The sequence below is a fragment of the Heteronotia binoei genome, chromosome 3 (assembly GCF_032191835.1).
Source record: "Heteronotia binoei isolate CCM8104 ecotype False Entrance Well chromosome 3, APGP_CSIRO_Hbin_v1, whole genome shotgun sequence".
Taxonomy (NCBI): domain Eukaryota; kingdom Metazoa; phylum Chordata; class Lepidosauria; order Squamata; family Gekkonidae; genus Heteronotia; species Heteronotia binoei.
In genome coordinates this window covers 55,443,157-55,468,934 of record NC_083225.1, presented here as the reverse complement: position 1 = coordinate 55,468,934, position 25,778 = coordinate 55,443,157, and the positions used below count along the sequence as shown (strand labels likewise).

At 41.0% G+C, this 25,778-nt stretch overlaps 1 protein-coding gene across 3 annotated transcripts in view; it reads left to right on the top strand.

Moving 5' to 3' along the window:
* Window positions 1–25,778, top strand: part of TMEM131 (transmembrane protein 131) — a 271,084-nt gene that overhangs the window by 86,598 nt on the left and 158,708 nt on the right. For 2 of the 3 annotated variants that reach the window (XM_060233851.1, XM_060233850.1), the window contains exons 28-41: window positions 362–548; window positions 2,052–2,237; window positions 3,324–3,482; window positions 3,984–4,576; window positions 8,980–9,155; window positions 9,952–10,076; window positions 10,494–10,618; window positions 10,771–10,929; window positions 12,072–12,231; window positions 13,687–13,808; window positions 14,224–14,320; window positions 14,741–14,838; window positions 18,141–18,304; window positions 19,737–20,697. In XM_060233851.1, coding sequence (XP_060089834.1) covers window positions 362–548; window positions 2,052–2,237; window positions 3,324–3,482; window positions 3,984–4,576; window positions 8,980–9,155; window positions 9,952–10,076; window positions 10,494–10,618; window positions 10,771–10,929; window positions 12,072–12,231; window positions 13,687–13,808; window positions 14,224–14,320; window positions 14,741–14,838; window positions 18,141–18,304; window positions 19,737–20,033 — 2,648 coding nt within the window. In that variant the 3' untranslated portion in view covers window positions 20,034–20,697. Of the gene's footprint in view, window positions 1–361; window positions 549–2,051; window positions 2,238–3,323; window positions 3,483–3,983; window positions 4,577–8,979; window positions 9,156–9,951; window positions 10,077–10,493; window positions 10,619–10,770; window positions 10,930–12,071; window positions 12,232–13,686; window positions 13,809–14,223; window positions 14,321–14,740; window positions 14,839–18,140; window positions 18,305–19,736; window positions 20,698–25,778 lie in introns of those variants that run through there. The other variant, XR_009555179.1, reaches the window with a different exon arrangement.

Below are 25,778 nucleotides of genomic sequence, written 5' to 3'. Positions count from 1 at the left end.
CCGCATTATTGTTGGTTTCTTGTTTAAAAAAATATGTTTTTAATCTATATATATTTGGGGGGGGGGGCTGTTTTAATCTGTGCATTTTAACCATGATGATTGGACTGTTATATTTTGTCTTTGCAACCTCCTGTTGCATTGTTAGCTTCCTTGAATCTGAGGGTATAAGGCAGAATAGCAATGCAACTAAATAAATTGCTTTCAACTCCAACATGATCTAGTATTGCATGGGCCTGAGGAGGGAGCAAGTGAGAGGGAAACCAGAGCAGCCTTTTAAAGAACTGGAGTTGCGCTGATGTCCGTCCTTATTAAACTAACATATTTGCATTATTGGAATCTAATCTTAATTCTTTTGTTTCAGAAACTAAGTTAAAGGAACCAAATTTTACATTGAAAAGAACGTTCAGAGTGGAGAACACAGGGCAGCTTCAAGTTAACATAAAATCCATGGAAATCAGTGGTTATTTATGTGAAGGATATGGATTTAAAGTAGTTAACTGTCAAGAATTTGCACTAAGCACCAATGCCTCTAAAGACATTGTCATATTGTAAGTTTGCTTATATTAGAGATGGACACCTTTTTAATTTATGCCAGGGGGGTGAGGTTAAACTGCCTAGTTCCATAATTATATTAAGCAAATGTTTATTTAAGAAATTCATATGCTACCTCTGTAAAGCCCTGCTCAAGGGGCTTAAATTCTAGAAAGTGACCATCTAAGAAAAGAAATTTGTAAAACCGTTCTCTCCTGCAAAGATAGTACAGATTATGTAAATGGAAACCATTATTCTAACCCAGTGAGGAACGAAAGTCATGAAGTCAGCAGCTACTAGGCATAATGGTTAAATGGAAGGTCTGTATTCAAAGCTAGTTTGTTACTTAAGGCTGAACTACTTGACTTGCTGCAAGTCCATAATTGAAAATACAGTTATTAGGCACATGAGGTCCTGATTCTGATCAGGTTCACATTGTGTAGGGTTGGGAGTCTTAATCCTTCTCCCCATGCCATTTTCCCTGAGCAACCACTGATTTAAAGTCATGAAAGGCCCAGGGGGTGAAGAATTAAAACTTTCTTCTGTGCATCCATGCAGTGGTCCAAATCAGAATGAGGCCTCCACGCATGGGATATTAGCATAAAAAAAAAAAGTGTAGAGCTCTGATTACAAAACTCAAAGCACTTTGTCCACTACTTTATTATTTACTCTTTAGCCTACTCTACCCACAAACATTCCTTTAGGCAGCCATGAGTAACATTAAGTATTTATTTGAAATGTTTAAATAAGTGTCTGTCAAATTTGATGAGGCTCACCATTAAGCTTTTGCATCTCAGCATGAATTCCCCAACTTAACACTTAGTTGTTATAAACTGGAAGTCGTGACACTGGAGGGTACAGCCTTGGTACTTTGGTTTGTTCCTACATATGATTATTTGTTTGTACCATCAGGCATGGCCTGCCTGTTTCAACAAATGTCATAAATTGATGACTATGGGTGGAATTTTCATATCACTTGATGCCAAATCAGATATTAAATAATGTTAGTTGCTTGTATCCCCATCTGATTCTCGCATTGTCATATAATTGCAGTATTAATTTAACCTAGTGGTAGGTGAACACAGACAATTACCTGATTTCTCATGTGTGAAAATCAAATGGTTTATTTTCCAAGTCCATGGAAAACATAAATTTGTCTTCAAGCCTGTTCTGAAGCCTGGACCCTGTCACAACAAATTCAGTAAAAACAGTTCAAAACATTGTGTAAATAGGTAGTTCTCACCAGTAAGATTAATAAATTGCAGTAGAGAAAACTTGGAAGTATAGAAAAATTTAACAGCAGCAATTAGTTTTAAAAGCATCAAGGTAAACAGTGACCAAAAAGCCACATAAAATCTTCATTACGCAGCAGCAATAAAGGCAGTAATTTACTTTTTGTTCAGCTGTGGAGGATGAGGTGGGATGTGATAATGAACCCTAGGGTTACTCTTACTGAAGCTGAACACATGAATCTGTTGTACACCAATTAATGAACGTAACTGTTTTCCTTCACTTTACAGGTTTACACCAGATTTCACTACTTCCAGAGTCATTCGTGAACTGAAGTTAACTACATCAGGAGGCTCTGAATTTGTATTCATATTAAATGCATCCCTTCCCTATCATATGTTAGCAACTTGTGCAGAAGCCCTGCCCAGGCCCAACTGGGAGTTGGCACTGTACATAATTGTCTCAGGAATAATGAGGTATTTCTGTCTTATATCTGCATGATGCATGGTTATTATCCCATGAATGGAATATGAGGAAATAGGCTGTTTTCTGTTAGACACAGGATGACACATTACTGGTCAGGCATGGTGGTGTTATTTTTTTTGGTGTGGCACTAATAATTGTGATGCCCAGAAGCCCATGTTCTCAGAATTGTCTGTGTCAGTGCTTAACCAGGCAGTCAGAATGCTAGACCAACATTTCCTGGAAAACTGTAAGTGTGTGTGTATCTGTATACATGTGCTGGGAGTTTACTTCTACCTCAGAGGAACAATGAAAGCCTGCACTTAAGACAGTAGGGATAAAAGTAATAAATGCTTGTCTGAATGAACCTATTGGCCCCTCTTGTACAGCCATCAACACTGAAGTCTTAGTAGTGAAGAGCTCTGAAGCCTCCATTCCACAACAGTTCTTTTACATGTACAGTATTGATATTAAGTATGCCACCCTGAGCTCCTTAGAGGAAGAGTGGGATAAAACTATGATAGATATTGCAGTGTTAACTCCTGGTGCAAAGCCATATGCCAAGCAAGGAGGCAGCTATGATCTGATCTCAGAGTGAGAAGGCAAGCATATGATTACTTTAAGAACTGTCTACAAATGAGTTATGGAGGAGTTGGGACAAGGTTGTGGGAGATCCAGTTTCTTGCTGCATATCCAATTTCAGCAGACCCAGTTGACTAGGAAACTCCTATGAGAAACTGATCCTAAATTTGTGCACTACTTGCTGAGTGATTAAGCCTTTCTCTGCTGGGAGTCCCCTGGCTGAGGAATTGAGCTTTCATGGCAGCTTGCCACTGCCCAAGGCCACCGAGTTACATAGGTTTGTTTACTGTTTTTCTTGTTTACTGTTTTAATTTTGTTTCTGAGAGCCAATGTTAAAGCTTGCTTTTCCATTTTAATTGCATATCCAGTAATAGGTGCATGTACACATATTCATAGTGTACATGTTAATTGTATGTAGAATGCTGCTACTCTTGGTTATCCAGCAAGTGATGGGCTTCTCTTTATTTTCCACACTAAGACTGCAAAACCACTGATATTTGTGATCTTGTCTCTTGCAGTGCGCTCTTCCTTTTAGTCATCGGAACAGCCTATCTAGAAGCTCAAGGAATCTGGGAGCCATTCAGAAGGCGACTGTCCTTTGAGGCATCTAATCCTCCCTTTGATATGGGAAGGCCATTTGATCTCAGGAGAATAGTTGGAATTTCATCTGATGGAAAGTAAGCCCTTGCTTTTGAACTGGGTGTTTGCAAAGTAGACTTTCTTGCCAGTATAGGTCAGTTTAATAAAGGAAGCAGCCGACGTCATAGTAATTTGAGCGGAGTGCAAGTGCAGGAAAAATGTCCTGTGGGATTAAAATATAGGACTGGTGCAAAATGGCCATTCAGGCTTTATTATCTTGAAAAATATGACCAATCTAGCTGCTGAAAAGCAGAAATTAAATTTCAAGCAGAAGTCTCTTCCTCCCAAAAAAGTATCCCAGTATATATCCTATAGCTTGCCCAGATAATGCTGCTTCATATGTTGGATTTCATACTGGGAACCAGTTTTGATACAAAATATGTAAGGATAAAATTAGTAAATAATGTTCATTCAAGTAAATCTCAGTTTCGGCCAGGAAAAGCTTCAGTTTATGCATAAACTTGCCATCCTTAGGCATAGTTTGCATGTGCTTTTTAGATGCTGTACAAGCCATCTTAACCCATTTCTTTCCCTTCCAGCTTGAATGCACTTGGATCAGATTCTAACCACAGCTCCTCCAGAGGAATCTATGGCCCAGGAAGTTCCTCATCACGATCCGGTGCAGGGAGTCATAAGCAATGCAGTTCAACAGCCAACCTACACAGCAATAGAAATTCAGTTGAGGCTGAGACCGTGAAGTTTAAAAACAGTCCCAGTGTTGCTGGCAGGACTTCCACGCAGACAGGATCTGCGCAGTCAGTGAACAGAGCAGGTTCCCTCTTCCTGGACCCCAGTGCTGCAAGTCAGAATCATGCAGCAAGCAGAAAATCCAAGGGGGCAAAGCAAAGTCAGCAATCAAACCAGCAGCATGCTCCAGTCTTACTAGAGCAACAGTCATCACCACCACCAACAGTGCCTCAGCCACAAGATCAGCAGACTGAAAATCCCCTGACACAATTGCAGCTTCCCAGCCTTTCACAATCAGAGTGTGTCAGCAACACACGGCACAGCTCAGAGGACTCTGATCTTGCTGGTCTTATAGAAACCATGGACAAAGACTTTGATCACCCAGAATCCCCTTCCCTAGATGTGTTTACAGAGCAGCCCCCATCTCCAGTAGCAAAAAGCAAAGGTAATAATAAATTCCTGCCTTACAGGATGAATTCTGTCTTATGGAGAAATGTAAGTGCGCATGTAAAGCTGCAGTTGCACAGTGAACATCCACTTCCTCTTTCTCCTTTCTAATCAAATATTTCCTTTTGTACCATTCTTAGATGTGCATCGATGAACGAAATTGTACAGAATACATATTTCACGAAGACTTTTCAATATGCATCTGCTCTTTTGCACTAATAGTCACAACTGCTTGATGTAGTTGGGGGATAAGTGAGAAAGTGTCAGCAAGCTTTTATGCAAATTAGTGGGCGGGGAAAGCTTCTGGTCTTTCATTTTCAGTATTGTCTGCCTCAAAAAGTTGGTGCAGACTGATCAGAGAAACCTTATGTTTTATGCAGCAGTCATGTTTGCTGCAAAATGCTTCAATGTTTCTTGCATAAAAGTGGTTGCTACTTTTAGTTTTAACACTGCAGTCCTAATGGTGTCTAAAATGTACATCAGAAAGTAAATGTGATTAGAGAGGAGTTGGGGGGAAAAAATCAACAATATTGTTGAATGTGGATGGGTTTAAAATATAATTTTCAGCAAGCAGTGCAACTATTTTTGAGCCTAATCAACAATGCTGTGCCAGAGGATTGTGTCTTACTTTACACAAGGAATCAGGAAATGTTCCCAGAATGCGTCTTGGGAGTGGTTTGTACACATCCACTTGCAAGGATAGAGATAAAGTAGATACAGGGAATCTGTTCTTGTGACCTTAAGAAAAAATGCCCTACTTCTTGTTGTATTGGGCAAACAGGTTCACCAGGATTTCTTCAACATATATAGTAAATCACTTCAGGTTTGGTCCTGGTCAGTGTGTTCAGTCCTGCTTCTTTGCTTAGTAGGATGGGATGGGGTGGTGATGTTGGTGACGTCACAATATCACTTCCAAGTACAACCCAGAAGTGACAATGGGTGGCTCTAGGAATCATTGGAAACTACCCTTTCCTTGAGCTACCCATTGTCATTTCTGTAATATGCCAGTGCAGAGACTTGCAGCAGTTTTTCTCAGAGTGGTAGTAACTAACAGACTATCTGTGGGAGGCCTAACAACCTTATCATTTAGGGCCTAATTACACAATGCATTTTTTTTCTGGTTATGTCTCAGGGTCAGGTTGACAGAAGGTTTTGAGTTTCCCAGACACTTGAAGGCCTAATTCAGATTAATACAGTGGGGAGAAGGGGCTTAGACCTATCCAGATGTCATTTTCCCGGTTGCAAATGGCTCCAGTGAGCAGTTGTTTGCCTTACTGGGGAAATTTAATGTGCACTGGTGGACTGCATGTGAAGGCCAAATATTGGCTCCATGAAGCCACTTCAGGTCAGGAAAACAATGTGGGGGAGGTATATGCCCTTGCCTTGTGCACCAAGTGATCCTAGTCTGAATCGAGCTCATGGGAAGTGCAGAACTCCCAGATCACATCTGTCAATCCAACCTGATGTATCTGGGGAAAATACAGTGTCATGCAATATAGTTTCATAGTCATGTCCAATTCTATAGTAGTGTCCTCCTGTGGTCAGAGGTGGAAGAAGGGAACCTAGAGCACCTTAAAGAGCTTTTGCTGAGTGGCATTGAGAAAGGAGGGATGTGCCAGGCAAGGGTATGTTGCAGGGTGGCCTCTAGTTAGCATCTGTATAAACTGATGTCCTCAGGCAGTGTGGTTGACTGGAGATGACTAGAAAATGCCTAAAAGAAAGCAAAATAACTTCACATTCATTTTGAAATTTTAGATGTGTGGAGTATGATTTAAAGTTTGAAAGAAATGTGGTCCTTCCAACAGTGGGATACCGAGGCAATTTAGTAGCAAGCAGGAGAAGCAAGGGGGAGGGATTTAATGGAATAATCTGAAATAACCACTGGCTCCAATGCTGGTGTCATTCTGGGAGACTCAGGTTTGAGAACCCATTCTTCTGTGGATGATTGCTGGGAGACCATGGGCCAGTCATATACCTTCAGCCTAACCTAACTCACAGGTTTGTTGTGATGAGAACATGGAGGAGAGGAGGATGGTGTAAACTGCTTTGGGTCTCCACTGTGGAAAGAGGCAGGTTATAAAAGAACTAAAAAAATAATTCCAAGGAAACCAGGACTATAAAAACAGTTCTCAAGACTGGGCAAAAGGAGTGATGCTAGAGTTTATAATGTATTCCGGGGTGGGGGGGACAGTTATGTTGCTTGTTAGCTGCAGAAGGCAATCTGAGAATTCCACAGGCCTTCTCAGCAGAAGCGGATATAAAGCTTTTGCCAGAGCATTGTGCAGATTGGCAGATGATTTCCAACACCAAGGTGAAGAAGGGGTTGGCAGTCGCTTCTCAGGGTAGCCTCAAGTACTTGCCTGCAGCCTTTGGGGTCTCAGGTTGATTACTATGCCAAATATTTTATGTTGCTGGATATTTTGGAATGGTAATCCAAATTCTTTTCTCTGGTCAATGATTTCATCTGTGTTTCTTTCAGCTGGTCTGCTTCTTTGAGTGAAATGAAGACACTTAAAGATAATAGCCAGAGGTTTAGGCACATCAGTATAAGGTCTTATGCCTCACGCAAGTGGGACCTGGGGATCCTCAGGAATTAAAGCTCATCTCCAGACTACAGCAATCACTTGCCCTGGAAAAAATGGATGCTTTGGAGGATGGAGTCTATGGCAGTCCTTTCTCCCCCAGGTTCCATCCCCAAATCTCCAGGAGATTCCCAACCTGGAACTGGCAACCCTACTCTCCATCTCCCCACCAGTGGCCAGGGGGGACCTGACAACCCTAGCCCCATAGGTTGTAGGTTCACTGTTAGAAGATGAGGCTTTGGGCAGATGGAACGAGTGCATATCCAGAAAGCCTGACACAGCCCTGCCCTCTGGTTATTCAGGCAAATCTACAAGCCTAAAGTGCTCGCAGTGATCACTCCTCTCCCAGATGTAAACCTTAGTTTTTGGACTGTCTTCCTGGTGCTGGAGATTTTTAACTGTCCTGTTTTCATCTAACCTATCTTCCAGGACTGAGATACAGGGCTTAATTTAAATTGCCCATCTCTGATCATATAGAGGCCTGCCTTTAAGTCGCTTTGACAGAACAGGATAGTCTCAGTGTCCTCAGAGGCAGCCATTTTAGACGGGCCTTGCAGTGATTGGTGATCTCTCTGGATATTTTATTTTACTAGTTAGGGTGTACAAAAATTAGCCAGAGACCCTTGGCAAAGCAGAGCACTACCTAAAGGATGCCTTTCCCCCAGAGATTTTTAGTGGGTTATCAACTAATTTGGGGTCAGAAGTTGTCTGCTGGTTTCCCCTTTTCACAATAGGAGCTCAGTGAGGTTGCAGCTAGTTCCCTTAGAGATCCTCTCCAAGAGGTTACTTAAAGCTATTTTAAAAGTTATGAGGTATGGGAGTTTTTAAAAGAAATACAGTTTCATATCTTACTGGGGCTGGGATTTTACTGCTGTGAGCCGCATGACCAACAAGTACTTGAATGCCTGGAGCTGCAGGCTAACTTACAGAAGTTGTCAGTGCAGCTACATCAGCAGGTGTAAAGGGAAAACCTTTGAGAAAGTTTTAAAGCACTTTTTTTTTGTTCTTATGGAGCATAGCCTTTATGCATAGTTTTAAAAAGGTAAAGGTAATCCCCTGTGCGAGCACCAGTAGTTTCTGACTCTGGGGTGATGCATAGTTTTAGGAAATGTTTAAATGAATAGCCTATTTTGCAGCATTTAATCTCACAATTCAGACTTTAAATCTGCTTAAGTAACAAAGGTGTGCTACAGAATTTTGAAGAGTACATAAGACTGAGAATTTTTCTGGAAAATGGTATAATAAAAATAAACAAACTTATTTTTAATACCTTGTCATGGAGCAGCTGGTCAAGACATGGATCCTCAGTACCTTCTAAGCCTTTCTATTGCTTTGTGTCATTTTTTAGTATTTGCTTAAGGCTAATAATTAAAACCCTAAAGTTACATTTCATAAACTATACCAGGGATTTCTCAATTGTGTACAAATCTTAGTTACTTTTCAGTAGCCAAAAAAACAACAACCCCTGCATGCGTATTAGTGGCCAGTATCTATACAGCATAACATGAAGTGAGTAAAATCTAAAAAGTCTAATGGGTTTGATACCACTGACATGAGAATACTATGAAAAATAAAAGGGTGGTTAAATGATGCAAAAATAAAGTGAGAGGCACAATGCACTAGGAAACGTTTTAAATGCACATCTTGTTGCAGCAGGCTGCCCAACATTTGTGGGCTTACTGTAGTTCCTGTTGGAGATATTCCTCATGATTTTTGCCCCAGCAAAATCATTGCAATTGAGTGCTTTTTTTTTTTTAACTCACTGAACCTGTCAGAAATTAGAGCTGTTGCTAACTTGAAGCTGCCTTTATCACTCCAGGGAAAGGAAAACCATTTCAACGTAAATCTAAGCCCCAGAAGAAACGGGAAGAAAAGGAGCGAAGAGGAAAGGGAAAGCAGCAAGAAGATGAACTGAAAGATTCCTTAGTGGATGATGACAGCTCTTCAACAACCACAGAAACCTCCAACCCAGACACAGAAGCACTTCTGAAAGAGGTAGAAAGTTTTCCATAGGGAAGGGTTGGGTAGAGCACTGAATAGATGAAAGGAGAAAGTAGGACCTTTGCCCAGGACATCCCCAGGATCCTGAGATACAGCACTGACAGTGATGTTTGGTTGACCTTTTTTGGTATGCTTTGATGATGTGTGAGTTGCCATTAAGTAGCCGCTTACCTGTTGCTGTCCTCCATGAGGTGACTGTACCATTCTGAATGATGTGCTAGTAAGGGGTCTAAAAGTTACCATGAGTTCATGCCAAAGTCTCTCAGGCTGCAGGTTTATGAGTCTGTTCCTTTCACTGGTCTCTCCTTATTCTGTATTTGAAATCTGCCAGGCAAGGATCACTTCATGAAATTCCTGACCTATCAGTTTTACACAAAAATGGAAACTTGTACATTTAATCTAAGGGGAGGGGAGCTTTGTATGCTAGATCCCTAGTGGTGGAGTTAATGACTGTCAAAATGAATTATTGGCCTTTGAGTTTGGAACTATTCCACAGGCACTTATAAATATTTTAAGCACCAAAGAAAATAAGAACTCAACCTTTATTGTGCTTTATACTGCAAAGGAAACTGTGTTTATAATGCCTTAGTCCAACATGCCAACTAAGCAAAGACTTGAAGTCACATGAGATTATTGCCTAACCATTAAAAATTACTCAGTTCATTTTTTTTAGGTAACCCAATGGAGTGATTTTATAGCAAACATTATTGCACTCCTTTCCTACAATTCTGTTTTGCAGTGCAACTTTTCATTCACCATTCTTCTTCGGTTTTGGTTTTGTTGCTTACAGGAGCCAGAAAAGCAAAAGGGAAAACAGCCAGTTCCAGAAAAACAGGAAAACGAAATGCTACAAGTAAAGCAGAAAAGCAAAAAATCAATTATCAAGAAAGAAGTCCCCGCAGATGTGAAATCCAAGTAAGTAAATAACCCAAATCCAAATTTCAAGCCTCCTGAGCTAAATGCTGGGTTGAAGTGGCTACCAGCAGGCAAACTTGAGATTGTCAGTCACCTCTAGGAAATGTGCCATTAGCAAGACTCAGGGGAGTGAAATACAGCACTCAGGGGCTGTAAAAAGTAATAGTTTGTATGAGATGAAGGAGGTAGTTAATTATGGAAAAGTATGCAGGATTGTAGGAGGCACTCTGTTTTTGGTAGCTAAGAGAGAGGCTCTTCTCCATTTGCTTTGTTTGGACACTCTGAATTAAAGCTGAGGAAATTAAATTTGGGAGAACAGGGACTGCTGTTGATCTGCCACATGTTTGATATACTCAAGACATTCTCTCAGTAGTCAAGTTGCTATGAAAAATAACTCATAAGTATTTGTACTTTCAGTTCCTGTGAGATACCATGTCCTCCATCACTGGAAAATAAACAGCACAAAAGCTTTTCAACCAAGCTGGCTGCTCGGCATATGTTAGCAAACGGGTTCAAGCCAAGAAACCTTCAGAAAACAAAAGGTATGTTTTAGCAGGTCTGGTATTGACTGAGCCAAAGTTCTGAAACTTTTGTTTTTCTCAGCCCTTCCTTTATCGGTTGGTTTGTGAGGCTGAAGAGCTCTTGCCTTACTAGCCTGGTTAACATATGTGTTCTTGTTGTTTGTTCTCTGTAGGTATCAGTACAAAGCTGATGGACAGCAGGCCGTCATCCCTAGCAAAGTTTTTCTCTAGTGGTTGTGGTCAGGAGCTGGGAAATACCAGCAGCTCAGAAGGGGAAAAGGACTCTCCTCCTCCAGAGTGGGATTCGGTGCCAATTCACAGAGCGGGCAGTTGTGAGTATTCATAGTGTGCCCCGGTTAAGCTGATCTAGCTTAGGAGCAAGAAATAAAGGGTTTGATTTCTGTGGCAAAGGGTTTTATTTTTCCTTGTTTTTGAATCCAGCCTCAAGAGCATAGGATTGTCACAGGTCCTCTGACATGAAGCAAAGGGTTTTTTAAATCTTCAGTTCTCTTGTCTTCCCCCTCTCCCCCCCTCTCTTTATCAGGTGGCAGGCAATAGGCATAGGTTGGGGCATTTATTGAACCTCTCTTATTCTGGGAGGAAGCACTTGAAAACAGTAGAAACCAAGTCCCACTGCCAATCATTCTGGGAGGTGGGTGGGATAGGAGGGATATTATCTGAAGGCTCAAAGACCCACCAGATCAGCTGAGAAAATCCCCACCACCACCATGTGGCAAGAAATGATCCCTAAACATGAGGTATTTTTGGGGTGGAGAGGCACACCCAGGACACTAGTTAGACTGCCTGAAAGTAGTCTTCCTTTTCGGGTGCTGGCACAATCTGTCCTGGCCCAAAGCTTTAGGAAGGAAAGGGGCAGTATTTGAGGGCTAGAGGGGGATCTCAACTCAAATTGCCTTTCTCTAAGATTTCAGTGTAGTGCAGACCAAGAAGAATGTACAGAAGATAGAGACTTGCGTAAGACTAGGCTGCTTAAGAATTTCTTTAAAATGCTATCAGTTCAACTAGCTAAATAGGCTGAAACAACAAGGAGGTGGGGGGGGGGGGCTGTTATCTAAAAGTGAGCTGCATTAAAGCCAGTTTTTTTGTTCCTGAAGACCCCTTTTGAACTCAAGCACACTGGGCTATAAAAAAATAGTTGCATGTCAGTTTTTTTTTAAAAGTATGTTTCTGGTTTTATTCAATACTGGTTGAGCCTTTGCATACAGAAACTTCCTAGTTTAGCAGTCAGAAAGCTTAAGTGTCCGCTCGTCCCATAGCATCACATTTGAAATATGATGTGCTGCTCAGTTCTCTGTTCTCACAGTGGGAGGCTGAACTGGCATTGGAACAGATCTTTTTCAGGAAACATATGTAATGGGAAAATATATGTAATAGGAAATATATGTAAAACTGGTCTTGTGCACTGAAGCCATCAAAAATTAAAAATAGTATCACTTTTGTTTTAATTGTACAGCTAGTGACAGCCTTTATAAGCTGTCCCTGCAAACCCTCAGTGCAGATGCTTTCTTGAAACAACGACAGACCTCACCAACGCCTGCCTCTCCATCTCCACCTCCGGCATCATTAGCCTTTGTATCACGGAGCACATACAGCAGTATTGTGAACAATTGCAGGTAAGTTTAGGTGGCTGCTGCCTTAACAGAGGACAAATTCCTCAAGCAAAAAAAGTGTCACTATTTCTGCCACTATAAAATGCTTTTTGCATTTTAGAACAAAGTTGGAGTCCATTGGCACCTTTAAGACCAACAGTTTTAAAGGCTTAAAGGTGCTACTGGACTCCAACTTTGTTCTATAACTTCAGACCAACACAGCTGCCCAATTGGGTCTGTTTGCGTTTTAGACTCTTCTTTACATTCATTTTTATTGCCCTCCCTTCCTCACTTTCCAGCAGAGCACGAGTCCAATAGCACCTTAAAGAGTAACAAAATTTGTGGCAGGATATGAGCTTTTATGCTCACAAACAGTGACTCATGAATGTTCATACTCTGCCACAAGTTTGGTTACTCTGTAAGGTGCCACTGGACTCTTGCTCTTTTATGCTGCTACAGACAGACTAATATGGCTACCCATCTTGGTCTATCAGCAGAGCACCATATGAGAAATCTTTTGGTATGGGCAGATGAGGCCAAATTGTTCTGTATTCTTAGACCACTCATCTAGCCTTAGCAAGTAAAAACCTGTTTGTGCAGTCCCATGTGCCACAGCCAGCACATCTCAGTGCTGAGCTTTATGCAGTTTTACAAAACACCGATGGTAAGCAGAACTTGCAGGATTTGGCCTTTTAAAACACACACACCTCTTTCGACTCAAAAGCTCTGCCGTGACCAAAGAAAAGATACAATTTCAGTAGAACTTAGAAGAGTGTTCGCATGGCTGGCCAAAGGTTGATATCTGACCTTGCATCTAAGGATCAATCTCATATTTCTTAATATGGCTACAGAGAAATCATTAGCAATTAACTGCAGTAAGTATGCGCTATTAAGATAATTATTCCAGGGCAAAGGCAAGATTCTTCTTGATAATGCTTTTGGATTCAAAAGTGAGAAGGAAGAACTTATTCTTAGTAGTTCAGATGTTAGGTGTTGGCCATCTCAGGATAATTCAAGGCAGACTTCCAAGAGAGAACTGAACCTTCTTGGTTGTGAGAAGGGCCATCTCATCCAAGTTCTTTCCCCTGTTTTTTTTTTTGTGTGTGTGTGTGTGAAGAGAAACACTAGCTTCACTGCATACATTTCTCAGGAACACCTTGCCTCAAACCAGAGCATGGAGGTGGATGGTTCCTTATTTAGCAATGGAAAAAAATAATTTCTATGGCAGTCTTCCTATCACAGAACAGTACAAGAGTTGTGACTGGCACTACAGTGGGTATATTCTGGAACTGGGTATATGGGTAGTTTTTGGGGGGGGGAGGTGCTGAGCAGAGCCTACACTTGTGGCCAACATCTCTTAACAGAAGGCGCTGCTACGTAGATGTCCACTGCAGTTGGAGATGGCCAAATCCTAATCTGTAATTTCAGAAAGGTATTACGTGAGCTTTAAAAAACTGCATCTCTTTGTTTTTGTTCTAGTGAGCCCAAAAGCAAGCTGCTCAGTGGTACCAAACATAAGGTGGCCAAGGCAGCCTCGCTGCCTGGCAGGAATGGAAACCCCACCTTTGCTGCTGTAGCTGCTGGTTATGACAAGAGTCCAGGTAATGCGCATGCACAGAAAAGCCATTAGACCAATGTTTAGACCAATTCCGCAGGGCCTGCAAGACCCACCTCCTTAAAATAGCCTTCACTTAATACCGAGCCAAGAAAGTCCTGCTGGATATGTTTTACGTTTTAGTCACTGAATTTTATGGAAGATCTTAACTATAGCACCATAATGTTAATCTTAATGCAAATTTTAATGATTTTAAGGATGATTTTATAATTGAAATTGTAATTATTGTATATGGTTTTACTGTACATTGTATTTACGTGTTGTGAGCCGCCCTGAGCCTGCTTTGCGGGGAGGGCAGGATATAAATAAAAAGCATTATTATTATTATTATTATTACTACTGTCCTAGAAACTAGTTACAACTTGTATTCTTGTTTGCTCAGTTTAAATTTATTGTTACAGGTGGTAGTGGCCTAACAAAACCTTCGCCGCTTAAAACTGAGGCTCCTGGCAGTATGAGTATGTCACATACAGCTGTTGACAGTGATGGCTCAGACAGGTAACTTGTCTATGTAAAACAGGAAGCATTGTTGAGCAGCATATGAGTTGCCCGCTTAAAAAAACCCCCAAAATCAAACTAGTGTAAAGATTTTAAATGTTGGAGGAAGGTTGTTTCTCAAAATATTGTATGTTTGCAGTTTGGCAAAACAAAGAACATTATTTCTTCTGCTCACATAACACTAAAGCAAGAACCATCATTTTGCTTTGTTGTAAACTTTATTAAGCCTGAAGATGCTGGCTGTTAACCTGTCTGCTCTTGCAGTTCCACTCGCCCAGATATAATCTATTTTAACCAAAATCGCTGTGTTTTTAAAATTGTTTGCATTTCCAAATATTTGATCTGTTATGTTTAGTTGGACATTGGTGGTGGTCACACTGAAGTGGCCTGGCTCACAAAAATATTTTCTCTCCTGTTTAGTTCTGGTTTGTGGAGTCCTATAAGTAATCCCAGTAGTCCAGATTTCACACCCCTCAACTCATTCTCAGCTTTTGGAAATTCTTTTAATTTAACTGGAGGTAAGTAGTATGCTGTAGAGTTTTAAAAAAATAACACAACAATGTAACATTTAATGGCTGGGAAAGTAGCTGTTATGTTTCTTATATTACTAATTTTAACCAATACTGAGTCAAATAATGGAGTGTTTTCTAGTGCTGGGAGCTGACCTTCTCTGATTTCCCCCCACCCCCCACTGCAGGCTCCCCCCACTGTTTTTCATAGTGATCTGCCATCCCAAGAGCAGCATTTTGGAGGGCTCAGTTGGCCATGGAGTGGGGGGCAAGGAGGCAGCAACGTTCTGTTCTGCTGATGGAAGTTCTTTCCGCTGATGAAAAGCAACTTATTTGCGAGATTCCCCCACCCCTAAGATGGTTTCACTGCCTTCTGCCATCCCACCATCAAAGAGGACCACTGGCCTCAGAAATGGGAAGGAGAGGTGGTTCTGGCAGCTGGGTCCTCTTCCTTTCCCCGACATGTTCTCCATGTGTGCTCTGTCTTTCTGTCTGTGCCTTGTCTGAGCTCAGTCTGTTGCTTTCTCCCTGGGCAGGTGTTGTGCCTTCCCTTTTATAGGATTATGTGGCCTGCTTCCAGTCCCCTTCCACCTGGGAGACCATAAAAGGAAAGAGAAGCCTTTCCTGCCTCTTCTCCCTGCTGCCTGTCTCCCTGTCCTGTTCCTTTCCCTTCGCTGTTCAGGGCTGCCTCTTAGCCTCCCCCATTCTGTCCTTCTCCAAGTCCGAGCTCAGTCTTGCCTTCTGGCCTTGCTGCTGCCTGCCTTTTCTTGGCTGTGTCAGAATGACCTGCCTGGATCCCAGCCACCTCCCTCTCCTGGCCTTCCTTTCATGGGGGAGAGCAGGCCCCAGCTCTGGCAGCTGAGGCTAGATTGAGTCGGGAGCAGGCATCGGCTCTCGACACTTCGTATTCAAGCCATTCTATCTTGGGCTTTCCAAGCTTTGAATTGTTATATTTTCTCATCCCTTTTGAAGGGCTTGGAGTAGATCACAGTCTTATTGAGCTTTAATCAGTAGATTAATTAGCCAAAACTTTGTTGGAAACAATTTTAAAGAGTGAGACTGAGAGTCAATACAATAAAATGTTTTCATTCCAATGGCGAAGTGACAGCATTCAGTTTAAGTATTTTATACTTTTAGTGTTTCAGTAATTTGGATGGTATTTGTAATTATTGGCTTTTCATTTACTATTTGGTATCTGTATATTACTCTTATTTTTTAAAATTGTAAAATACCCTTGATGCCCATATGGTAGGAAAGCAGATTACCCATATGCATGTTTTATTTAAGATGATGTGAAGAGTAGATGAACTAAGATGTCTTTAATCACTGGACACTTCCAGTCCTTCTCATGTTGGCTAGGGTGAGAGTGACCTTGTCCAGAGCCAATCAATGACATGGTTTAGAGGGGGATCCAAGACCAAGCACACCACTTTAACTACTATATCACAAGGGCCCAAAGAACTGTTTGGAGAGAAGCTATTCAGATCACTCTTTGGTGGTTTTAGAGAAACCAAATATGGGAATTTCAGCTAGCCGTGTTTGACTCAGTTTTGTCAGACAACAGCAAAAGGGATGGAACTTAGCTGTCTAGACTCACAGAGTTCAAGCAGGTTCATGAGCTTGGATGCAAATGGCCTATGGAGAAAAATAAGGGCTGGAGACCCAGAGCAGTAGAGGGGCAGCAATCAAACTGAGTCATTCCACGGTCAGGAAATAATGAAGGACTCTGTGCCTGCCTTACAGTTTGAAATCCATTAGAGTCTCATGCTGGAAAGAATTGACAATCTAACCTGTGCTGAATAGGCATCTCTTGAAGCAGCATATATAAACTCCATTTATATATGCAATAGACAAGAGCCTTTTCTCCCCTGTGTAAATGGACTCCCCCCCCCCAAAAAAAAAAAAATACAGAACTAAAAGCAGGACATGGATAGCTAGGATGGAACCTACCAAACTTTGCTCTAGTTTTCTGCCCTGAAACAATATGACATACATATTGGAGAGCCAGTTTGGTGTAGTGGTTAAGTGTACAGACTCTTATCTGGGAGAACCAGGTTTGATTCCCCACTTCTCCACTTGCACCTGCTAGCTTGGCCGTGGATCAGCCATAGCTCTGGCAGAGATTGTCCTTGAAAGGGCAGCTGCTGTGAGAGCCCTCTCTAGCCCCACCCAGCTCACAGGGTGTCTGTTGTGGGGAAGGAAGGTAAAGGAGATTGTGAGCCGCTCTGAGACTCTTTGGAGTGGAGGGCGGGATATAAATCCAATATCATCATCTTCTACATTCCTTCACTGCTGCACTAGTGATTTAGGGTGGGCTAGAGCATTCTGCCAAAAATTTCAGTGAGGTCTGTTTTAGTAACAAAAAGCTTGTCTTCTGAGCTGCCTATCCAACTGAAATGTAGGTATATAAGCCAGTAGGGTTGGAGGAGTGCTCCTATGCTTTGGTGATTGTATTTTTATGGAGGCATTTTATGGGGAAATAAAAAGCTTATCCCAGCTTATAGATAAGATTCCTCCTCCTCCCCTCCCCCCCCCGCCAGCCATCACTCTAGTGTTCTCTTTGTTATTGGCAGTCATTGCCTCCTGCAACACTGCAAATGATGGCAGCAATAAAACAAGAGGAACTTGCTGATTGCAGAACATGTTGCCTTCAAAGATGAATGCTTCCGGTTAAATTGTTTTAGGAAATTAGATCTCTTGGCAAACAAACGTAGATGAGACAAGAATGATTTGAAATAAGGGAAAATGTTTATTTAGTAACTATTAGAAAGTTCAGAGGCAGTCCTAACCATTAAGTCTTGTAGCACCTTAAATTAGTAATTAAAAACAAAGAAACTTAACTACTTAAGACTTTAAAGTGCTACAAGTCTTTTTCTTTTAGCTTCCAATAGACTAACACAGCTAGCCATAGAATTTATTACATCTTTGAGTTTGTCTCAGAGAAAGAGCTTGATTGAGCAGCTAACATTGGAAGCAAGCTCTCAAATTAGAATTGTTCAAAGCACCCCAAAGGCTTTAAAGAAGCACACCCTATCTGGTTCAATGGGGCTGCTGTGTGTGGCCCTTTTTAACTTGGCTGTAGTAAAGACATCATCTTGCCTCTGATTAGAGATCAGCCATGTTTGTGAAAATGCTCCTATTGAAACACACTTGCCTGACTAAAAACACATAAAGTCTGTTCTGCATTTGAAGTCTTCCATTTCCATATTATATGTCAATATAATACTATTCATTTTATCTATAGGAAATCTTGTTTCATGACACTGCATTGTAAATGTTTTTTGTTCCCATTCTTCACCTCTCCAATGTAGAAGTTTTCAGCAAACTTGGCCTGTCACAGTCAGTTTATGGTCAGGATGTTCAGCGAAACTGGAGTGAGTTTAGTGCTGTTCCTTCATCCATCTGGGACTCTTCAGCTGCAGATAGGACACCTTCCTGGCCCTCAAGTTCTGGATCCCCAGCTCACACAACTTCAGTAAGTATATTTCATGCCCTCAGCCTGTTTGCACCTTGCTCACATGACTGAAGAAAACAGAGATGCACCCTGAACTGCTGGTCTAAATATGGCTGCAATTGATGGTGGGGGTGGAGAGGGAAGTCTGCACAGATTTCTTTGGATTGTGGTTAAATGAGTAGTGCATTTAAAAAAAAAAATTAACTAGGTTTTCATTTTAAGTAAATTCTGCATACATGTTCTTCTGCTGTTCTCTTTACCATTTGAACTTGGATAGTGATGCATTGATTTGCCCAATGCTGTTGGGTTTTGTCCATAGTTAAAGGGATGCCTTAATCTCCAAATTTTCTAGCTGTATACTCTAGTCCCCTCTGATGGTATGCTGATTCTATATGACTTTTGTTTATCACAGTACTGGCTCACTTCTCTTTCTTACTCATCCCTCTCAATTAAACTATGTTATGCTATTGGTATATCAAGATATACTTGAGCAAGGCTATTTATCATAAGATATTTTGGAGGACATTAATTCATAAGGTTGCCATGAGTCCGATGATGACACATAACAGTATATCAAGGTACATTGGTTTGTCTACTCTGATTAGCGGCATTCCAAGGTCTTGGACAGAGGTCATCCACTCCACATCCCATTAACTGACCATTTTAACTGGACACGGTGGGGATTGAACCCAGGACCTTTTGCGTGCAAAGAAATAGCTCTAGCCATGGCCTCATTCCTTATTGCAATCCAGTGATTTGTGTATCAGTAATGAAAATTAAATTGCAGCCCAAGCACGCACCCAGGACATCTTTACTGTCTGATCCTTCACAATCCTACAGTAATTCAAACCAAGAATCCTCTTCCCACTGTCTGTCTATAATGACACTAGTTAAGGTACCTGCTAGCAATCTTGCAGCAACATTATTAGTGTTCAGTTGTTCTTTCCCAGCGCTCAGGTCTGAATTCACCTCTGCAGCTGCTCTAGGTAGAACATTTCTGGCCTTTTCTGTTATAGCAAGGCATGCTGGGAACTCTGAGTCAATAGTAAATCTGTGAGCTCTAACCATCCAAGATGGAAGATCTCCAAGGAGTACCAGGGTCATGATGTGAAGGCAGCAATGGAAAGCCACCTCTGAATGTCTCTTGTCTTGAAAACCCTAAAGGGTTGTCATAAGTCAGCTATGACTTGACAGCACTTTCCTCCACCACCACCCATCCAAGCAGCCATTTTTATTTTTTAAGCAACAGTAATATAAGTTAATGCCCAGTATTTGGAAATATTGGGTTATTTGTGTTCTTTCAGTGACTTACAGTGCAATCCTACTCCAGTCTAAGCCCATTGTAAACAGATGTTAAGGGTGAAACCAAGATGCAGGATTCAAGACAGTCATGTGTGTATTCTGGTCATTTATATTAATTCCCTGCATTGTTTTGTGTCCTTTTATAACACAGTCTATCCTTGGCAACCCAAATGGCCTGTGGTCTACTAGCACCACTCCTTTCAGCAGTTCCATTTGGTCCAGTAACCTGAACAACAGCCTTCCTTTCAACACTTCCACTAATACGTTGCCAAATATTGATCTTGGGAGTGAAAATCCTCCTCCATCTCCTGCTGCTGCGCCAGCAGCTAGCAATCCTGAAGACTTGGGACAGGCATATAACCCTTGGCGAATATGGAGCCCTGCAATTGGAAGAAGAAGCTCAGATCCTTGGTCTAATATGCATTACCCGCATGAAAATGGAAATTAAGTGAAGCAAAAGGACTCTTGTCCAGATCTGATCATGGTAAATTTTGTAATATGCCAAATCCAGGAATATAATTCACAAGCAGTTTGCTACCATTCCTCCCCCAAACATCATTATGAGCTAGTAATACATTCATCTCATGCTCCTTTTGAAGTTTATCTGCAATTATGGCAGTGTGAGATTGCTGATCTGCTTGGAAAAATTTGGATGGAGTCAACAATAGTTCATCTGAAGCCACTGAGTCTCGGTTCTTTACCATCTGCCCTTTAAAAAAAATTTTTTTAAAAAAAAATCCTGGTGAAGACCCATAATGCAGTGATTTTAACTACCATGCTTGGTTTTAAATTTTTGTTTCCAGTATTATGCTCCAAAACATAATTTTAAAGAGCATTTTGTGCTAAAATGCAGAGTATTTTTTTAAAAATAAGGCTGTCTTTGTTAGAGGCTCTACGAATGTAAAAAATCTAGGAGCAAAAATGGCTGAATGTAAGAGCATTTTGTTCAAACTATACATTTTATGTGCTGTTTGTACATTTGTAAACCTGAATGCATTTTTAAGTTGAACTGAAATGTGCATAGCCAAGACTTGTGAATAAAACAAGATTCCTTGTGCTTTTCTTACAGATACAACTTTGAGTTGTACTTGAAAAATAAATGCTTTTTTTCAGTCCTGTTGTTTTTCTGTGACTTCATGTGATGTGTCTGCAGGTCAAACATTTGTCATATTTTTATAAACTTTGATGTAGGTATTAGTTGTAATCAGTGGGCAGCCTTCTTTCTTGACAGAGATTTTTGTGCATGGGAAACCTGTTCACCTTGGGCCCATTTGCCACAGAAGCAACTGGACTGTAGTGAACTTTATGAAAGTACACTGCACAGGAAAATGTTGTATAAAAATAGCCTTGTATGTCTTGTAAAGGCCAGGTACAGTGAGTCTGCTGGCAGGAGACTGGTGACAGCTGTTGCAGTACATCTATTCTGCTGCTGAGTCACCACAGCAAAACTGCAAACATACCCTGTCTGCATGGGGTTTGTAGCAGTCAGTCTTGTGCCCTTTTGCTGTAATAGGTTCTTTGTGAAACAGAGGCTCCATGTGAAGTCTTAGCAAAATGCTTCAACAGAGCACCATAACAGGGAATGATGGTAATCCAAGACACTGAAAGATGGATCATCTAATTAAAGGGAAGGAGCCATTGTGTAATGAACTTTCACACTTGACACAATGGTGTCAGAGGCTTGGAGGAGGAGTCTACTGAAACAAATGCATTGTAGTATGTACAGACCTTATCAGTGCAGGAACAGGTGGTAGCTGACTACAGTCCTTGCATATTGAAGTCTGAAAGGAAGTTAACTTAGATGCTCAAGACAAACCTGACATTGATGGAAATAGCAAGCAAAACACACAGGTAAACTATAAAATATATAGGTAAGTATAGTTATACTGAAAAATGGCCTTCTCCTGCTGGCAGAAGACAATAGAGGGTGGCACATGAATCTCTGGGAAGGGAGTTCCAAAGTTTCAGCACCATGATTGAGAAAGGCCTTTCTGAGATTGCTTCTTGTCTAGCCTCAAAAGGTGGGCCCAAAGCAGGGCCTCTGAAGATGACTGGAATGGTTAGGTAGGTTCATATGGGAGTAGGTGGGCCATCAGGTATGCTGGACACAAATCATATAGTGTGTTAAACATCCATACCAGCACCTTGAATTGAGCCTAGAAGCGAATTGGGAGCCTGTGTAGCTGGAACAAGACTGGAGCAATATGTTCCTTGCAGCCCATGCCAGTCAGCCTTCTGTACCAACTGTAGCTTCCAAACTGTCTGGTGGTAGCCTCACATAGAGAACTCTTCAGTAATCTAAGCTATATATTAGCAGCAAGACCTTTCCTGCCCAGAAACAGCCACAGCTGGTTCACCAGCAAAAACTGGTGAAATTAACTATCTAACAAGGCCCAGATCCAGCAGCTACCCCAAGTTACAAACCTCTACTTTTTTAGGGGGAGCACAACCCCATCCAGAACAGAAGCAAATCTAATTTCTGTGTCAGACACCACCCTTCAGTGGCACCTACATTTTATCAGGGTTAAGTTTAAACTTCTTGGCCATCATTTATCCCAAAACTGCCTCTAGGCCAATTGCTCATGGTTTCCACAGCCTCGCTTGGATCTGCTGGAACAGAGCTGAGTGTCATCTACATAGTGGTGGCAACTCAGCCCTTTTCTAGGTGACCTCTCCCAGCAGCTTCACATAGATGTTAAAAAGCCTGAGGGACAAGATGCAACGTGGTAGGATCCTGTAGACCAGAAGCCAAAGATCCAGCACCATACTCTGAAATCTACTTTCAGAGTCAGACCAAAACCACTTCAAAATGGTGCCACCCAATCCCAACCCTGAAAGTACTCCAGAAGTATACCACGACTGATGATATCAAAAGCCATTCAGAGGTCCAGGAAAATTAACAGGGTCTCATGTTCTCTATCCACCCCCCAGCACAAGTTATTCACCAGGGCAACCAAGGTTGTTTCAGTCCCATAACTAGCCCTGAAACCAGACTGAAATCCTGTGCATTCACAAGCAGGTACATATGTGAACATACAATAAACTTTCAGTGCACTTTTTTGGCATTTGGAAAGCCACAAGGTTCTCCAAAGGTTGATACTAATGCCCTTAATTATTGTGTTTCCTCTACAAATGTCATGGGAAGGTAGCAAATGCTTGTTTCTAAGAGTAGCCATAGAACAAATTTTTCTATGAGCCTAAATTGTTGCCTCACCCAGTAGAAGTAACAATGTATGCTATTATACCTCAATTTGCCTGGTTGTGGGCAGAGATCAGACTAAAAATGAACAGACCACAAATAGTTGTTGAGGTTAGGATATACCAGAAAGAAAATGACAGTGATACCATTGAAGATGTTTACTATTTAAATGCTTAAAACCCTGCTCTAAAAGCTTTTGGGGGGAGTGGCATTTTGATATGGAATTTTGTTTTCAACCATAAGAAAGTGATGTAATATGAGTTGGTGGTCTGTCTTAAAGCCAGCTACATGCAAAACAGAATAACATTAAGCATTCAGATGCAATCTTTTGCACTTCAATTGATCTTGAAACCATAAATTCATCTGTATTGTCACAGGTTTGGGGGGAGAATTATAGCCATATATGCTAAAACCTAAACTGTGCATACAATATTGTCAAATCAGGCTTCCAGACAAATGGATAAATTTGCCTTGTGTTGTCATTTCATGGGGAAGTTCCTTGAACTCTCCGGCTCTATTTTAGGAAGTCCACAGCACAGGCTAGCTTACATAGATTCCAGGAAAAGCAACACCAAACTACCGAGGAAGCAGCCCTTAGTCTTGCAGAATGCAGTTTCCTTTCTATGCCATAAGAGACTTTTCCCCATGGCTCCAACATTAGATCAATAGCACCACCTTATGGCAAAAAAAATGGGTAGTCAAATTGGTCCATAGCAAGATCCAAAAAAGAAAAGTTGTGCAATACTTTTCATTTAGAGCACTTCAAATAATGCAAGCGTGCAAGCTTTTAAGCTCTTCAGAACTCTTCATTGGGCCTGTGATGCTTTTATGGTTAATTCTGACTGCAACCCCTGAGCAGGCAGCACCCGACTTCTTACAGGGAAAAGTGATGTTCAGCCACCTGAGATTGAGCAATAACTGGTCTGTAATACCATGCTGGTTTCTTCTGCTAACAACCAAGACTCTGGCGTGCTTACCAGATGCTTCTGGAAAGCTCATCTCCTCTCACATCAAAAGTTAAGCATTAATGTGTAACTCAAATACCATTCAGGAACCTGAGGGAAATTTTACTAATGAATTGACCAGCAAGTCATCAGTTTTTGAAATATTATGATTACTGACCTGTCTGACACAGTGATTCTAAGAACTGGCGAAAGGTAATATATAAGAAGACACGCACAAACACAGAGGTTCAGACAAAGGCGCCCTCTAGTCCTACACTATGTTTCAGAGTTGCCAATCAGACACTTCTGAATTCACTTGTTATCGTCTCCCTCTCTCTCTCACACACACAACACACTGTTATTCAGAGGTAAAATGCTTTCTAACATACAAGTTCCATTTGACCAAGATGTCTGTTGATAATTAACAGATTTGTCCATTAATCTGCCTTTTAAAGAGACCTCTAAGTCTAAATAATAATAATACACATTTACACAGTGCTTTTGAAGGCCTCAAGGCTCTTCACCTCTCATTTATTGAAAAGCTTGCTCCCTGCATTTCCAACACCAGGAGATCCAATTTTAAAAGGGGAAGGGGGAGAAAGGATGGGAGCTGAATTTTGAAAACTCTTCCTATATGAGTGTGAAAAAACGACAACAATTGGGAAGGGGAAGTTTCAAGAGAGAGGAAGGATGGGGTGGGAAGCAAAAAACCCCTGCATCTGTCTTGATCAAGAATTTCAGGGTCTGTTTTTAATGGCATAAAGTAATCTGAAAGAAAGTCAGGTGTGAAAATAATTCCAGAGCTGTGCCCCTGAGTATTCTACTACACCTCTGCTTGTATATCTGGGAAGCAGATCAAACAAGGCAGCACCTGCTCCAAGATCCCAGTGTTTTGCATTACTCTCCTGGATCCTCATGCGGTGTACTAGGATCTAGGAACAAAAGTTCACATTCCCATTCTGCCATGGAAACTTGCTGGGTGATCTTGAGCCAGTCGCACACAGACACATAACTTAGCCTACTGTACAGTTATTGTGAGGATAAAATGGAGGGGAACTAAGTAGGCTACTTTGGGTCCCAAGGTATAAATAAATTAAGTAAATAAACAGAGAGCAGTAAGTCCCCATAAATGGCATGCCAAGTGCCCACTTGTGTCTTCCTTTGTTCTTTAAGCCCCAGCAAATGGCACAAAAGAGTAAAATAATAACAACAACATTAGAGAAAGCTGAATGCATTCAAGCCAACTATTTCAGTGAAGACTAAGTACATTTTATATTTTTAAATCATATTTTATTAAATATTTTACGTTATCTACACTATATAATTCAATGTTTGTTACAATATATTAAAAGAAATGACTCATGTTTGTAGATGCAAATGTCTTACGTTGTTAATAATAAAATACTGTAAGTTCTAATCAAAATAATACTTTCAGTTTTCATCCTGAAATAGTTTTTCCATTTTAACATAGCATATGCCTATCATTAGTTTGCATAATTTATGCTAGATGAAATTATTAAATATAAGTTTGTGATTATTTAAATTATACAGTATTATTTATGTATGTCCCTTGTCTAACTTAACAATAATTTAATCCATCCAGTACTTAATACATTTAATCCATCCAGTAAAATCAAAAGTGCTTATTTTTCTCAGGACCCAAGTGTGAATCTCATCCTTAATCCTTCCCAGTAGAAATCCTTATAGCTACAGTCTAAACGCTATGCATGTTTACTCACAAGTAAATTCTGGTTTATTTCATGGAACTTATTTCCAAGTAAGAGTTCAGGTAAGATTCCAGCCATACTGGGTCTCCACATGCCGGGAAAGACGTTCCTATAATTAAACTAATAATACATGTTAGATTGCATGGGCCCAGGGGAAACATAATGTCTATTAGACAATGTATGTTTTTAATGGCTATCAAGATACCAGCCTTGATAGCAAACAAGGCAACTGCCTACAGCTCTAGACTTTAGGGTGCACAAATAGGCACAGGGGGTGGATTGGTGGAGATTCCAACTGGCAATATTCGAATGTAGAATTTGTA